This window comes from Phalacrocorax carbo, chromosome 4 (assembly GCF_963921805.1).
Source record: "Phalacrocorax carbo chromosome 4, bPhaCar2.1, whole genome shotgun sequence".
Classification (NCBI taxonomy): Eukaryota; Metazoa; Chordata; class Aves; order Suliformes; family Phalacrocoracidae; genus Phalacrocorax; species Phalacrocorax carbo.
In genome coordinates, this window is record NC_087516.1 from 12,615,999 (window position 1) to 12,634,047 (window position 18,049).

At 40.5% G+C, this 18,049-nt stretch overlaps 1 protein-coding gene across 4 annotated transcripts in view; it reads left to right on the forward strand.

Moving 5' to 3' along the window:
• The window catches only part of AFAP1 (actin filament associated protein 1), a 120,831-nt gene that overhangs the window by 59,572 nt on the left and 43,210 nt on the right, over positions 1 to 18,049 (forward strand). For all 4 annotated transcript variants that reach the window (XM_064449077.1, XM_064449075.1, XM_064449078.1 and 1 more), the window contains exons 3-4: positions 1,913 to 2,010; positions 14,197 to 14,305. In XM_064449077.1, coding sequence (XP_064305147.1) covers positions 1,913 to 2,010; positions 14,197 to 14,305 — 207 coding nt within the window. The remainder of the gene's footprint in view (positions 1 to 1,912; positions 2,011 to 14,196; positions 14,306 to 18,049) is intronic.

Consider the following 18,049-nt stretch of genomic DNA (forward strand, 5'->3'; position numbering starts at 1 on the left):
TGATGCCTCTCTACAACAAGGGTTGGAAGGAGGATCTGGGGAACTACAGGCCTGTCAGCCTGACCTCGGTGACGGGAAAGGTCATGGAGCAGATCATCTTGAATGCCATTATGCAGCACATGTGGGACAACCAGGGGATCGGGCTCAGCCAACATGGGTTTATGAAAGGGAGGTCCTGCCTCTACTTCCCTGGTCTCCCCCTATGATAAGGTGACCCACTTAGTGGATGAGGGGAAGGCTGTGGATGTTGTCTACTTGGACTTTAGTAAGGCCTTTGACACGGTCTCCCACAGCATTCTCCTGGAGAAGCTGGCTGCTCGCGGCTTGGACAAATGCACTCTGCGCTGGGTTAAAAACTGGCTGGACGGCCGAGCCTAGAGAGTGGTGGTGAATGGAGTCAAATCCAGGTGGCGGCCAGTCACGAGTGGTGTTCCCCAGGGCTCAGTGTTGGGGCCGGTCCTGTTCAATATCTTCACTGATGATCTGGATGAGGGGATTGAGTGCACCCTCAGTAAGTTTGCAGATGACACCAAGCTGGGTGGAAGTGTCGATCTGCTGGAGGGCAGGAAGGCCCTACAGAGGGACCTGGACAGGCTGGATTGTTGGGCCAGAGCCAACGGTATGAGATTCAACCAGGCCAAGTGCCGGGTCCTGCCCTTTGGTCACAACAACCCCATGCAACGCTACAGGCTTGGGGAGGAGTGGCTGGAGAGCTGCCTGGAGGAAAAGGACAGCTGACAGCTGCCTGAACATGAGCCAGCAGGGAGATGATAGTGCCCCTGTACTCAGCACTGGTGAGGCGCACCTCGAGTACTGTGTGCAGTTTTGGGCCCCTCACTACAAGAAGGACATCGAGGTGCTGGAGCATGTCTAGAGAAGGGCAACGATGTTGGTGAAGGGTCTAGAGAACAAGTCTTATGAGGAGCAGCTGAGGGAGCTGGGGTTGTTTAGCCTGGAGAAGAGGAGGCTGAGGGGAGACCTTATCGCTCTCTACAACTACCTGAAAGGAGGTTGTAGCGAGGTGGGGGTTGGTCTCTTCTCCCTAGTAACAAGCGATAGGATGAGAGGAAACGGCCTCAAGCTGCACCAGGGGAAGTTTAGGTTGGACATTAGAAAAAACTTCTTCACTGAAAGGGTTGTCAAACATTGGAAGAGGCTGCCCAGGGAGGTGGTTGAGTCTCCATCCCTGGGGGTATTTAAAAGAAGGGTAGACGTGGTGCTTGAGGATATGGTTTAGTGGTGGACTTGGCAGTGTTCGGTTTACAGTTGGACTCGATGATCTTAAGGGTCTTTTCCAACCTTAACGATCCTATGATTCTATGATTCTGCCCTCTTCCTTGCTCTTTTGGCATGAAAGGTGGTTTTGAACTCATTTCTGCATGATGGCCTTGCCCATCCAAAAAGTGCCACGGGAACAACTGTTGCTCGTCTCTACTGTTAAAAGGCAGCCAGCCACATACTGCCCACAGGCTGACCATGTTTTATTCACCGTATGGTGCCACTGAGACATTCACAACTGTGGTTTTTTTCCCCCCCCTAAGTGTTTTTATCTGTGTGGTAGATGGCTGGCAATATGTTTGAATTGTAGCTGTTTAAGCCTTTCAGTTCCAGATGGATAGGCTATTCAGAATGATTTCCTGTAATTTTTTTCTATGTCTGCTTTTTGTTGTTCCAAATAGCCTATACGTCATTATCATATAGAGTAAGTATGTGTTTGTTCTGCTTGATTAAATTCCTGAATTCCCAGCATTCTTCCGGTCCTACCTCAGTAACTGCACTTGGGAGGTAGGTTGTGAGCAGCACTGTATACCAGATTTCAGTGTGTGACAGTCAGACGTGGTGTCCGCGTGTGGAAAAGATGTCCCATTTGCAACCACTGAAGTGTTAAGTGATATGTGTTGCTCTTCCACAGGTTTTGAAATAAAAGAACATGTACAGAAGCAAGAAGTTGCCAACAGTTTGCCGGCACCTCCTCAAATGCCTCTGCCAGAAATACCTCAGCAGTGGCTGGTGAGTGTTAATTTAAATATATTTATATATATATATATAAAAATATATAAATATATTTATATTTTTATATATATAAGAGAGAATACATTTGTGATAAACACTAACAGAAATGGTTGCAAGGGGATGGAGCCTGCAGGTCCAGGGGAAGGATTATTCCTCTCAACTCTGTTGTGGCTGAGGGAATTAGGTTCAACTTGCAGAAGAGAAGGCAAAAAATTCCCTGTGGTAAAATTAGCCCAGGGACATGTCACCTGCAAAGGCTTTGGAATTGCAGTCTTCAGTGATTTTCAAAATTCAAGTGGCAAAAGCCCGAGAAACTTAATCTTAACTTCAAAGGTTGACCTGCCTTGTGATGGAGGTTGGCCTGGCCAAACCCACAGGTCCCAGACAGTTCTTATGATTTTAAGGATCAGCTTTCTCTGGAGCAAGCTTTATGAGGAGACTCCCTCTTGATAGCTGAAAAATGAAAGTACAGAGTTTTAAAATGAAGGAAGAATACTTCCTTTTTTTAATAAAGTCTTTAGTGCCCTTCTGTGGTCAGTCTCTGGGTAGGAAATTCCCTGCAGAACAAGTAGAAATGTATGTTCTTGGTGATGTTTATAGCAAAGATACTGATTGAGATCGGTAATTCAGTGCCTCCAGTTGGGAGCAGCTGTCTTGTTACAGAATAAACTCTAAACAAGTTTTAAATCTCTGTTACTGACTTTACAGTAGATTTGAAGAAAACATTTTCAACATTTTTTTTCCAAGGAGCATAAGCAAATCATGGTTTAGCCTGTTGAAAGGTGAACAGAGTCTTAGCCCTAGTACTGATAAATTATCCATCTTTTTAGTCATTTGTGGAAAATTTTGTCCATGGTGATAAAGGAAAGTTCATGGATACCTATGTTCATTGTCTGAAGCAGGAAATACAGATGCAGCTTACAGGGGCAGAACAACTGGATGACTGGTGCTCTGCTTCATTTTAGTGTGTTACTCTGTTACCGCATTTATGCCCAGTTCTAAGAGATATATAAGCCAGTGGTATCCTATGAACATAAGAACTAACTTATCAGATCAAACTCTTGGCCAGCCTTTCATATTAACCTTTATTTGATGGTGAATAATGTTATGTACTGCAGAACAAAATTTAAAAGAACAACAAACAGGTATTATGTAGACTACCTTACTAATAGTTCCTCCATAAGTGCTGCCAGCTTTTGGTTTGTGACCTGAGCAAGTTGTTTTTTTTTTTTTTCAATTTCAGTTCTACCTAATGTAATGAGATATGCTGAAACCGTTATAGGAAGGGAATGTTTATGCTAGAAACATTCATATCTAGAGCTGATATATATATTTTGTAGCAAAATTCAACTAAAAGGGACGCTATAACATAATCATGCATAGATTTGAATGGATGCAACATTGGTCTTATTAAACCTGGAGAACTGAGAACTAACACTGCCCGAAAATTATTATTTTTCTTTAATTCAAGATGCATATAGCATAAATGACAAGGAATGGGTTGATGAGAGGCAGGAAAATTATGCAAAATGCACATGCCTTTGAAATGCAGACTTCAGGCGCTAGCTTCATGAACTGAAGCCAGTTGAAATCCTTGTTCTTTCACATTTATGTAGGATCAATTTAATAAATTGGCTCTGAAGATTCAGGTTGTTTTTTTAAAGACATCTGACCTACTTTGCCTTTCTCCTATACTAATGTGTCAATTCCCTTAAAGTTGGTACAGCTGCAGTGAGTGAAATGGTGTGAAGTATGAATTAGGTCCGGGAGGTCAACACTGTTTGCTGCAGTAGTTCAGTTTGCATTTCGGAGAAAAAAAAGTATTTCTCTGAGATACAGTGGGAATTACCATGGAAGCTGACACAGTTAGAGCTGGCTGGTCTGGAGCATGGTCTTCCCATGTTGAGCCTGGCAAAGTGGAGTTTGAACATGGCCCTGCTCTCTGACCTGCCCGTAATGCTGCAGGTGCTTTCATCTCGGTGAACTCATGAAGCTGAGCTGGTTTTTCCATAGCAGCGGAAGCTGATTTTTGCCAATTTTTCTGCTTTCAGGCAGTGGTGGTTTTCACTTCCCTTTCTGGTGTCGGTGCCACTTTGAGATCGGCCAGGAAATGTCCCAGGCTTCTTGTTGTCCTGCATTATCCAAATACAGGTTATGAATTGTGCTATTTTAAGACAGTAGCACATCGTAATTTGTGAAAAAGATGACAGACTGCTGCTGTCCTACAAAAGATCTGGTGGAGTCAGAAAGGAAGGACAAAACCATCAGCTTTTTCACCTTTGAACACCGGGGCAAGCTCAAATCCCAGTCTGACTGTGTAGAGGTTTCTCCTGAAGTCACGTTGAACTGATGGAATTGATCATTAGCTGTCTTTCGGAAACCTTTCTCTATTAGATGCCTCGTTGTTAGCCCCTCATTATTACTACATGTGATCAGAGACTGTCATATTATCCTTCTTTTTACACCAGGCTGGACATCAGTGACAGTGGCTAAGATCTAATTTTCTCTTCCATTAATGCTCCTTCATGGTGATTTTCAACCTACCCTGAATCAATGGACTCCTAAATGTTTGTAGCTGATGCCAATCTCTGTAAAAACTGTACATAATTACAGTGCTCAGTGACACAAATACTGAGCTACCTTTCCCAGCCACTTTTCATAGACAGGGCTTTCATAGTCGAGTGGAAGAAATCCCCTGGGCCCACCAGATGCTGGGAAATTCTGCTCCAGGTTGCCCAGTCGTGTTGCATGGCACCTCTTTTTGTCAGCCATTCAGGACAGGAAGAACTTTTTCCACTTGCTGAGTAACATCTAGTGGTTTTCTCAGCCTCCAGCGGAAACACAATGTGCTGCTGGAACACAGGAATTTACTGGAAGTGGGAATCAATAACTTTAAATAAGCTATGCACTGTTTTAAAATCTATGTTTTTAGCACAGCAGTTATTGAGCTTGATGGAAATTAAAGTTTCATTTACACCACTGTTTCTTTTTATGGCACTCAAGGGATTCTGCATTCAAAAATGTTTAGTCTGAATTGATGTTTAAGCTTTTACTTATGTAAAGATGTGTGGGTGGGAAGGAATTCAATACTCCTTAAAGTAGTGCCAGGAGCCAGAATTATGTGTGGGCAGGTGCTGTGCAAGGTTTCCTTTGTAAAACTGTAAATAGACCTGCATATTTGCTCAGGCCAAATCTTGTATCAGTTTTGTTATTCATCAGCCCATGAACAAAGAGTATAAAATTAATTTTATTTAGAGACATGCTGTTAATAGTTTAAATGAAGTCTCCAGTTATTAAAACACAATAAAGACCAGAGAATTTTCCTGCACTCGGTGGGTTTTGGAGCAGGTCTTAAAATAGAGGGACAAAGTTGAACCTTGCATATACTTGAATGAAACAAGTCTCTAAGGACACAATCTCCTAGTAATTCTCTTTTTTCTGTATACATTCCCTTGCCTACATCTGGTCTAGCAGACTTTCTGTCAGGCTTAGAAAGCACAAATCCTTGCTTGCTTTAGCCTGTGCATACAGCTCCTTCAGATGGCTGGCAAAGTAAAAACTGCAGATAAAGGATGTGAGCTTAAGGGCAACTCAGAGTCCTCCTGCAGAACTGAAACACCACTTGCCTGGGTGCATTAATGTGTGCTTGCTAGCACAAATACAGTACCAGCAGCTGGTGGAGCTTCGCCTGCGTCAGCAGCAGAGGTGGAGATCACAGTGGCTGAGAGAGTCATATTGGCTCACCCCTCTTGAATCTGCCTGCTGCGAGGGCTTGTGTCTACTAGCCTGCTTTCTCCATCTCTATATCAGCAGCTACTTTTATGATATTTCCCTGTACTTGACAGGCAAGCTGCAGTGCTAGATGATGGGTTTGGAGGAGTAACAGAGGCAATGCTCTGTGCGTACCTCACACTGCTGCTGGTGGTTTAACACCTGGGATCCCATCACTGCACTGTCACCAACTTGCCTTGAAGTACATTTTCCACTGAGGCAATAGAATAAGGTCCACTGTGTCCTGCTGCTCAGATGCGCCTGAGGATTACTGGCATAAATTATCCACAGCATGACAGTGACAGAACACTTCAGAGATTTCAGTGCGCTGTGCAGTCCAACAAAATCAAATGCAAACAGCACGGCTATTTTGCATGATTTTCACAGAAAAAATTGAGTATACATTTTATTTTCCTTGGAATACTGACAATTTAATAATTATTTAACCACAACAAGTGTGCAGCAAGATGCCAGAACCCCTGTAGGTATAAATCAAAAGGATAGGTCATCTTCCTCCAACCCTTTCCTGCAACGTACACAGTCACTCTGTAGGAGTGTTTCATATAAATGGGTTTCCTATTGTGGAAAAGCAATTTGACAGCCTCCCTTTATCTGGCTTCCTGTCAGGTATACTCTCAGATATTTATTAGAAAATGCTGAAAGGAGAAAATGTCCTTGGAGAAGAAAAATATCATCCTGAAATCAAAGGGATTTTCGAGCTGATACATCACCAATTACATTAATCTTTGTTGAACAATAACCAAAAAAGTGCCAGTCTTTAAAGTTTCTTCTAAAATGTGCAGTGAGACTAGTTCCATAAAAAAAGCAAGGGGCTCTTGTGCCAGGTGGGTACCTATGAATCCTTACTTCATCTTGCTTTTTCTTCCAACACTGCAAAGTTGTTATTCTCTGGTCTTCGTAAAAGATAATATTAGCCTTGGAGTTTTTCTCCTTGCAGAAAATTTTTTAAAGCAACAAAAGTAAATTCAACAAAAATTCAATTGTTTCATTCAAAGCTGGCTAATAGCTTCAGTTTGAAGAAATCGCAATGAGTTCTTCCATAATGAAGGGACAATTAAAGGGGCTTTTTCAGTGCACTCTTACTACAGGCAATTACAAAATATTAACCCTTTCAGAAACTTACCAAAGTCCATTTACTACCATTTTGGTTTCTTTAACCCACTATTTGAATTTGAAAGGCTGTTCCACCATCCCAGTGTTCATTGCCAGTTTTTGTCTTCATGTTTAAGTAGCTTTTTTCCTCACCTTGGTACCTGTGCCTCAGATATCTTTTGAAATCACAATCATATTCCTCTCAGACTTCATTTTACTCCATTGTGTATAAGAAGGGCTCTATCAGTTTCATTCTGAGCTGCAGTTTAATTTTATTGAACTGTATCAGTACTTCTCCTATGCATTTGCTGTAGCTTCATGTTGTGGTTTGATCATGAGTGACCAGAACAGCGGAGTCTTCTGGACATGGTGCCATTGGTTGTGGAATACTTTTGGTCATCATATACGATTGTATAAAGATTAAGGACAAAGGAGCGCTGGCAGCCTGTTCTTTGTTGGTTGTGCCTTGCAGGACACTGTAGTTGCCATTCCCATTTCCCCCGGGTGGGGTTGGTGCCTTGTTGATTATTTATTTCACATTTGCAAGTGATCTCACAGAAAAGTTTTAGTTAAAGTAATTTTCTTCTCAGTTCACTTGTATTATACAGTTACAACAATGCATGTCATTGTATTTCAAAATTTTCTTCATTTTCTGCCAGAATGAGCTGGAAGTTTGCATTTAAACTGGATGAGCTCAGGTGAGATTTAGAGAAGGATTGAACTGCTTTCCAGATTCTTTCTATGATCGTTGTGAAGCTGTATTGCTCTTCTCGGTTTTTACTAGGTGCTGATGGACTTTGACCTCCACAGATGAGAGCTATTAGGTTACTAACACCACAGTATTGCTAGGTTATTGTCCCACCATTTTTCATAACATGCTCCCTCACATTTTTGGTTTCTTGTTTCTATGCTATATGTGTCCATAAAATACCCTCCTTGTGCTGATAGCTAGGAACCAGGCAATGTACTTTTATAAACATGCTCATTATGTGGTCTTCTCTTGGTTTTGTTTGATGCAGTGCTCAGGCCCTTAGAAAATATTGTTCTGGTAGAAATGGTGTTGCCTACACTTTTCTCACCGTCCTGCCTTTTGTTGTCTGCACTGTCATTTCACGTACCTGGATGAGCTCGTTAACTCCTGGAATGGGAAGGTGATTTTGCCTTTGCTGGGAAATACAGGCACTTCTTTGAGCATGGTTACAAAAACTACCTCTGACGGAGAGCCCCATGCTGCTTAAAATTCAGATTCATCTTTCTCATGTAATATGCATGAAAGTGTTCCCCAGCATTAATTAAAGCCCGTTTTTCTTCTTGGTATACCCAGACCCTTTGCTTGATATGAGTCAACTCTATTGTTGTGTCTGAGTGATGCTTCCAACTGGCTGTGTAATGATCCTTTGTTATAATATCTGAATGATACAGAAATATTGGGGGTTTGTTTATGGCTCATTCTTTTTAATGATTTCCTTAGTTCTTCTGTTACTTCCATGGAGTCTGAAGTTTATTTCTACTCTTGCCTTCCATAGAGTTTGTGTGTAACTCCTTCTAGCTATCTGTCCTTTCAGTGGTACATTCTGTTCTCCAGTCTTTTCAGGTTTTTGTAGTATCTCAAATGTTAATTAAATACAATGGCAAGAACTGAGACTTAAGCTTGTGCATGGGTTAAGCCACAGGCTGATGTTGCCGTAAGAGAGATGCCAGAACCAACTGTGTTCTCTGCTCAGCTGATATACTGTGTTGGTTTCTTACTGTTTCCCTTTGGTCCTCTTCATTGCCATCTTTACCTTCCTCTTGCTTCGGTAAAGGAGTTATCGTGTTATCTAAGAGAACTGAGATGTACTGTAGTTTGTGAAATGGTAGCTCAGTTCCTGGTGAGGTTACTGTGTAAATGCTCTCCAGACAAATTTCAGATCAAACTGTGGAGCCATAGTACGCCCTGATTCATTCCTTAAATGCAAGCAAGTCTGTTCAGATCCCTTTCCCATTATCAAGCTGTGCTTTTGGAGGCTGCGATCTGTTTGTAGTCACTATACTTTACATACTAAGCACTTTTCCAGAGGTACCTTTAATTAGGCATTCGCCGCTGAGTCAGCAGACATACTCTTAGGCTGTGTCGGATGTACCTCCACTCCCTGGAGGACTGTGTGCAAAGCAAGTACCTTCTTTTGTGCTTAGGCTTAAACCTGCTTGTGTCCCTGTTCTGGATCACCCTAAGGAAAAGCTTCACTTGTGCTTATACTCATCCTCCACTTGGCAGTCACTTCTGCTAGTGATTCCTCCTTGCCTTCATCTGTTCAGCCCTGCAGTAGGAGCTGGTGGGCTACCAGTTCAGCTCCTTGGAGGATTGCTGGGGGTTCCTGGGCATCCCATAGTGTCTGACTCTGGCGGTTGATTTCTTGGACAATTCCTGTTGGTTTTTCCCTGGTAGCACCAGTGTCCCAGAGACGTATGCTGTAATTGCTTGGGTACGCTCAGCAGTGGTTGGGCAGGCCTATACCAGCAGCCTGTCATGCAGCAATGATACCCACTTTTTGGTGGGACTGACAGGGTTACTCTGTTCCAAAACGCTGGGTTTGGTGTCTGGCTAGCTGGTTTGCTGTCTTTTGTCAGATGTGCTCAGAAGCTGAAAAGAAAAGTAGTTGGACTTCTTTCAATTGTTTGGCTCCAGGTTTTGTAGGGTACAGCTGACAAGCTGAGAAATTTATAACTTTGGAATACAGAGCTGAGGTCAAATGAATTCTTCTTCTTAGCTTCTGCTTGTCTACGCTCAGGCTGTTATTTCACTCCTGCACAGCTCAATATGGCCTTAACATCCCATATAGCCAGAGCTTTTGTCCTGAATAAATCCAATGTCCATGCAGGTCCTCAATAGCTGGCAATAAGTGATGATTTCTTCTTAGCACCTTAGGGATTTTGAGTTTTTCTAAAGGTTTTCATACCAAGTGTGAGGCAAGTACTAGTACCCAATTTCCAGCATTTACAGTGGTACGACGAAGCCTGGTCGAAATGTACAGTCATTAATTTTGCCAGTTATATTGGTACCCAGTTTGTTGATTCATCTTGCTTTCTGGACGTCCATTTTTTTACATGTGTGAGCACTCTTCCCACTCCAGGCTGAGGATGTGGTGGGGTTGTACAAAGGTCAGGTCTAAGCTTGCTCCGTAGCAAATGGCACGTGCATGTGTCAAGGTTTCTTCTTGACAGCTCACATTTGCCTTCTGGCTTCTGAATAGCTTTATTATGCATCACCAATGTGTGACCACTTTTCCAGTCTCATGTTGCTGCTTTCAGTGTTGAGGGGTTACGTAGCAGCTGGCTCCACAGTCCGACTGGATCCGAATTGGTGCTTTATCTAATAACACACATGCGAGCATGGCCCTGAATTGTTGGCAGCCTTTGCCTGCAGCACAAGCGTTCTGACAGTCTCTGCTAAAGTCACTGCTTTGCACTGGAAATCTCCACATCCTAAATCATTGCATAAAGGGAGGTGTTTCTTTCTATTTCCTACATAGTGTAAGTCTTCATTGGGGTGTAAAGTGATTTTATATCCTCAGGCCCCTATATGATGACATTTATTTTCCTCTGTCTTTCATACTGCTTTCCACACTATATACTTCCATATTATCAGCAGATATCAGCTAGACTATCCCTAAAAGAAAAGTTACTGCCTATATTGGCAGGTACCCTTGGACAGAAGGGGGAACTAAAGCATTTTATCTCCAAGGACAAAGAAAGAAAGAGTTTATTTGTGGGCTGTGGAACACAGAGGAGCAGGTGGAGGGGAAAACCATAATATGCCATAAAATTAATATTTCCACTAAGTCTGTTTCATCGTGTCCAGTAGAATAATGAGCTTTACCATCCAGGTAAATACTGCTTATTATTTGGAGGTATTTGTTTCTTTATCTCAACAATCCCTCCTGTAAACTGGAGTTGGGCATCCCGTGGCCGATCCAGTCTTTCAGAGATCTCAGGTCTGCAATGTAATTATCACCCAGTCCGCTTCTTTCTTTCAAATAAAGCATCTCTCATTTGGTCTCAGTCCCAGCACCTGACAAACACCTTTATCAGTATTGGATCAGTATTACTGGTATTATTCTGGGGAACAATATCTCACACATCTTTGTCCCTTTTCCTCCAATGAGATAAAAATAATGGTAATTTTTTTTTTCTAACTCTTAGAAGTTAGAAACTTATTCTGAGTTTTTCTCCTGTGATCTAACAAGGATATTTGTCTTGAAAGGCAGCATTCTCTAGTTTTCTTCCCTGTGGCCTGTCATAAAAAAGAAAAAAGTAGGAATTTGTGCTAATGCCTTCTTTGCAGGCTGCCAGGTCTTTCCTCCTGATACCACTCAAACTACACATGTTCTAGTTTTTTTGAGATTTAATCCTTTTATAGAATATGTAAATAGTTTTGTGGGTTTTATGGTCTTTTTCTTGTTCAGGTAAAATAATGAACAGTTATTGAATCAAGAATTATTTCAGTTCATAATTCATAACTTCATCAAAATTCTTCTACTAAAAAATTGCCAAGTTGGAAGAATTAAACAATACAACTTGCAACAGTAAAAAAAATAAAGCACTTTAAATATTAGTAAGTAATATCAGAATGCTCAGATGTACTTTTTACATTTCTTGATGCTCAAACTTATATATTCCATAGCTCCAAAAAGATGTAGCTGTTTATGGTACAGATTTGAGTAAGGTATTTTTATTTTGTATTTAATCAGTTGGATTTTCTTTCAGCATTAAGACATCCTTGCTTTCATCAGAAAGTATTTAATGTTGGATGTTTCTGTTTCTCCTAATATTTTTTAAAAATCTTTTTTATAATTGTTTTCAACTTTGTTATGGCAAGCACTGCAAAATGCATTTCAGAAAGGAGGGCCTGGTTAATTCAGCAATGGATTCCATCTGTGTTGACGTTGGCTGCACAGCCCAGCCCGCCCCAGCTGTATGAAGTAACTGGTGCTCCAGCAGGGTCGAACTCAGACAAGCACCATTTGTGTTTCATTTCCTTTTTTCTTTCTTTCTGAATAACATTTTGTCTTAAAACAAGGATTTTTTTTTTTGCCCCCCCCCCGATCTTTATTGGAACCTCTTATTTGTTTCTGGATAAAAGATAGCTTTGAAACCTTGGTGCTGTGCTAAATCAAAATTAGAATGACTCTCAAGATGGGTATTTCCTGGGTGAATTAGGTTTAATAATGATAGGAATTTCATATATCGTATATACACCTGACAGGGAAAATAGTTTAAGGCTAGACCTAGATATTAATATGTCTGTCTTATGAAAGGGGTGGTATGAACCTACATTGCTCCAGGAACAATACTTAACCCCGACTCACTTGAGCAAGGCTCTGCCCACCTGCGTGAAGGGAGAAAACACAGGCTTTTTGGAGGCTGTTCCCCCATTGTATCTAGCAGTTCAGGCCACACAGAGCTGATGTCTGCAGGTGTGTAGGGCAAAATTCATAATGTGCCATCATTTTTCCAATATTAATGAACATGAAATATTTTTTCGTGTCCGTTACGCTTGTTGCCAGTAGCAGCTAACCTGGAAAGACTCATTTATTTTGTGATTATGTGCAGATTTGTAGTTTGGGTTTTTTTTTCCAGCAGAATCACAGGGAAAATATGCTAAAAGTGGTATTTTTTCATTATTTTGCTTTTTGACAGGTAATTTCTCTAGCAAATCTGGTCTGTGAGGAAAACTTATTTGGGTCGCATTGCAGATAACAGTAATTGCCATCTCTTCTCTGTAACTAATTGTGACATATGAAGTTGGCTGTATCATTTGATATAGAAGTAGTATTAGTGTAAATCTCAATCTGACCAAGAATTTCTGTGTTCAGTCACAAATCAGTCATTGTTCATGAGGAAGTTTCTGATTTTACTCAGTGCACAAGGGGAAGCCAGCGCTGGATGAGCTGAAGGGCAGGTTTATTCACTTGTCTTCCTGCACATCAGGAATACACAAGCACTTACCAGCAAGGTGAATTTAACTACAGAGCACACTAAGGGTGGGACTTGTCTTGCTGGAGTCGTTAAGAATTAGGTGTCCAGTATAGATGTGTAATAGGTAATGAGATTTGGAGATGTCTAGCTCTGAAACCTGCAAAGATGAATCCAAGCCTGTAAGTGCCCACAGAATTAATTTCATTACAGCTATCTCACGTTATTAAAGCTCAGCTTCCTCCTGGGTGACTTTAGGTTTTTAGCAAAAGAGGAGTCTAGTCACTGTGGCTTCATTTATATTATGTAGAAGAAGGCTCTGTGCCTCTACTAGACTGTTGAGCCCACTGAACTGCACACCAGAAGCGTCTGGATGAGCAAAGCTGAACGCGACTAGTTTCATACTTCGGTATCTCTGTTCTTTCCCCAAGTTTAGACTGGATCAGTCCAGTGCAGATAAACATCTCTTTCCTTACATGAAAAAAGAGAAAGATGTATTGCACAAAAAAGTTACTGCAGAAATGAGACCCTGCTTACAAGTTACATATTTGTGATCATATAATAAACCACTGGTGTTGGAAAAAGACTTCAGTATTTTTCTCCAAGATGAAAATATGGAATTATAAACCTGTGGCAAATATGAATGAATTCTATAAAATACTGTTGTCTTGGTACTCATTAAGTAAATATAACAGTAAAGTCATATGGAAGAAGTCACTAAATTTACTTTGTTACTGTATCAACATACCAGCAGTCAGTCAGTTTAAAATTTAAAACAGGTTTATATTTAGAAAAAAATGCATTTTAGAACTTGACCTGATATTTGAAATATTTATTTTATCATATAATAGTTCCTTGATGTTCCAAACTTTTCCTTGGTTATAGTTTAGTTTTCACTATGTAGAAAGAGCATTTTAAAAATTAATGGCTGTATTAAGAGTTGACTTGCCACTGAAAAACAAAATACATCATGAAAATATGATCTAAATTATCTGTCGTTTATCTCTGCAAGCCCAGGCTATTTCTAAACTGTCCAACCAAACTGTTGATTGCTACTGTAATATGAGTTATTTTAGATGTAAAATACTAATAAATAACTTAACACTGTAAATGGTCTTTCAGCAGAAATCTCTTTCCTACATAGACCCTTTAAGTTTCTAATTCTTAAATAGATAACTATATCCTTTCAATATTTTTACCACTTAATGCTGCTGTAGGAAGGACTTCTTTTAATATAGTTATCTTGATTTTGCCATCCCTAACAATGGCAAGTAAGATTGTACTGTGTTTATATCCCCAAAGGACTCAGTTGGAGTCTTTTTCTTTCTTTTTTTCTTTTATTAGCCACCAGATAATGGGCCTCCACCATTACCAACATCTTCCCTTCCTGAAGGCTATTATGAAGAGGCAGTGCCACTTAGCCCTGGAAAGGCTCCCGAGTACATCACTTCCAGTGAGTAATATATATCCAGACCAGTTTCTGAGCAATTGGTAATTCCAGCATCCTTCAGGTTTTTTGGTGTTCAACACCTACATCTCTGTTAGTGCTGTGTCATAGGTGTGGTTTTGACCATCTGGGGCCGATTCTGGTTATCCTCACTGGCCATGCATCAGTTTGGTTTGCAGAACTGTTTTGGTGTGCACAAACGAGGCTCTTTTTCAGAAGAAACTAAACCCGGAGCTCAAGGTAGAGGCATATAAACATGTTTCAGCTGCTATTGGACACAGGGGGTCCAAATCAGCTTCTGGTCTTTTGGACAGCTTTTAACCATGAACATGGTGGGGGCATTGGACCAGGAGTCCAGAGTTAAGTATAGTCCAGAGTCTAAAGTCTAGAGTACCTCTAAACTGGTGATACTGTGAATGTGGAGGTCTCAGAAACTGGTGCTGATCTGCAGATCTACTGGTACACCTCTATTGCACTGAATTACTTGCTATAGTAGACAAAAAGGAAAAAGGGATTACTGAAAAGATGCGATTTGCAGCATTTCTGATGACACACTGTGGATAGGGATAAATCACCCATACTGGCCCCCATAAGCCACGTTTGATGCACATTACAGCATTTTTGTGACTACTCGTTTAGTGCAAAAGGCAGAGGGCTGCCTCCTAACTGACCACCAGGACATCCTTCTGCAACAGCTCTTTCTCATGTCCAAATACTTATCCAAAGACCTATGCACTTAAGGGAAGCTACGCTGAGATCACACTGATGAATCGATGAAATGACTGCTGTGAGGTCACACGGGGTCAGTCAACAGGCCTTTATGTACCAAAAAATTGCAAAGTTTTTCCTTTTTGCTACTTTTTTATTGGCTGGGGTGATTTATTACTTGCGTATGGCTGATTTATCACTAATCGTTATTTTCTATGGCCCAAAGATTAAAGGCATATCTTCCCCATTTTATAGCCGTTTTTATTATTTGAACCAGAACATAAAATTATAAATAAAATTATGTCACTCTTTTTAAAACACATGCATAGGAGTCAGCTTAGAATGTTAGTTATTCACTTGTACACTGCACAAACGGAGGTTATCTTAATTTACCTAAGAAATTCAAGGTATCTATATTACTAAGTAAGAAAGAGTTTCATATACTGTAAAGCGAGTGAAGGAACGTACGGTCTTAGTGGAGCAGCAAAATCACTCCTCTCTTCATTTCCTCCCTTGAAATGCGGTAGGGTGGTCCTGCTACACCCTGTAATCCAGTGAACTGCTGATTTGTGTTTTGTCATTAAACAAGAGGCATGCTCAGGCAGAAAAATATTAACAGAACAAATATTAATATCTCTGCTAAAGGATCACCTAGGGAAAAAAAAGACAAAATATGAAACTGGTTTCTTATTGTACTTAACCATCCAAATCCATAAAAATATTTAGGATATCAGCCTTTAAAGTTCATCAATAATTCCATAATTTAAGTATATATGTCCAGACATCTAAATCTCTGTTAGTGTAATTTATCATCTCACTTGGTGTGATTTTGCTTTATTTTCTTCTGTCCTGAACTCCTTATCATCTCTTTTAGTTTGTGTTACAAGTATTCTGCTTTTCATCAGTAATAAAGTTGCTTTTAAATTCAATATGCCATTAGTAATAAATCTCCACTCAAGCAAAACTTCCACTAAATCCAGTGTGTGTGGTCATTAAAATAAGCCACCAAAGCAGTGTATTAACCAAAGATGTAACCTTAGCTGCTCAGGCTATTGGAGGTGGAGAAGACCATAACAAAGAAGTGCTAGAATTATAAGAAGTGCAAGAATGAACTGTTGAACAATGTTGGGATAGATATCATTGTCTTAAGTAAGCACTCCTATGGAATATTTTATAATGTCATCAATGGCAACGAGGGTTACATACCATGTGTCCTACCTGTAAAGGTGAACAACAGCAGAAGAAAATTGCAGAATATAGATAATGAAAATGAAATAACTATAACTTCCCCAAGTCCCTGTAATCTTGCATGTAGATGAAAACACTTGCATGTAGATGAAAACAAGACTGTGTATGCCTTGTCTGATAACTCTCTCTTTGTTAAAACCTACTGGTCTGTACAGTATGCCTATATTATTACAGACTAATTTTTTGAATATGGTATTACAAATAATCTGAAAGTCCACAGTGATTTTCACCCCCTAAGAGTGGAAAATTTTGATGAATATAAGTATGAAAAGCCAATGTCAAAAGAATCTAGAATAATCAGATAATCAGAATAATAGAAAATGCAGGAGATGTAAAAAAAAAAGGTAGATCAGCAGCACTGGAACATGTGTCAGTGAATCTCAGTCTCTGAGACTTCAGTAGACAATAAAATATCTTTATTCTGGAGAGACTCTTTTCACTCTCTCTACACGTATTGTAGTTCTCTCCTTTCTCTCGCTCCCTTTCCCACTCCAAGACCTAAAGAGTATGTTGGAGTGAACATATACACAATAAGATTTCAGATCTTATGTACAGTTTACTGTCAAGCCGGTTTCATTGCTTACCATGATGAGAAAATTAGAGATGACAGGGTTTATTCACTAGTAGCCTTTCCACAACTTACCTTTACACAGTTTGCTTCCACAAGTTAGAATTTTTTAATAGGAAGCTACTTCCCAAATGCAGCTCGCAGTGAATTTTAGGTAGAAGTAATACTGCTTCAAAACCCTTGGAAATTATACGTACACGCTGGACTTGTCTGCATGACTTTCTGAATGTCTGCTTACGCAAGGGTAGTAGACGGCCTACGCTATTTATGTTAAAATAGTCACTTTACAATGTGTAGAGAAGCTAGTTTGTGTCCAGAGCCTGGAAGCCTTGTTTTGCTCATGATGCAGCAGTTTAGAGAACGAAGAATAGAAGCCGGAGGTGGCAAAGAGCATGAAAGGTTTCAGCCCGGATGGTATGAGTACTCCAGGGTGGTCATCCTGCCTGGTGTGAGTCACACGGCAAACTCGTCTTCCGGCCAAGAGTCCCACAACCCAAGGAGAAGAGAAACATGGGGAGTAGTTAATGGGCAGGATATGGCAGCAGGTCCCCAGAGAACTTGTTAGACTGTGCGAGGATGGGAGTCCAGAAATGTCAGCCTCAGAAGCTCCTGTTGGCTTTCATCCTATAAACAGAGATTTGGATGAACCTGCAACCGCAACTTATTGCTAACATGCAATCTGCACATGGGCTGCTTGAGAGCCACATAGGAAGTACCTCTAGAATATTTAACGTGCAGAATTTCCATCTCTACTTTGAAGTCTCAATCAGCACTTCCTACAATTAATCTAATTAATTATCTGAAGGTTTTGCCACTCGCCCATATGGAGCTGCCCGAAACTAAACACTCCGTAGCTGAATTGACCAGAAGATGGCAATTCAATTAAATATAAAAATAAAAAAGTTTCAACAGCTGGAAATTTTATTTTTATTTCACTTTGGACCAAAGATACACTATTTTGTGTACTTTTGTGAAAACACAAATAGGATCAGAATATCTAGTCTTGATTCAGAGATATGAGGTCTCGGTATATCCCATACTGACTCTGCACGTAGGGAGGAACTGATTTAGAATGAGCTTTCCAGCAATCCACTCTCTTGTCCTTTTCCCGCTCGTCCCAGGTCTCCTTCCTACGTCCCAATGTGGCCTAAATACCTAGCTAAAGCAAATGAGAGATTTTTCTTCCACCTTCTGGCCTAAAAATATATGAAAGTCTCCTTGAAATG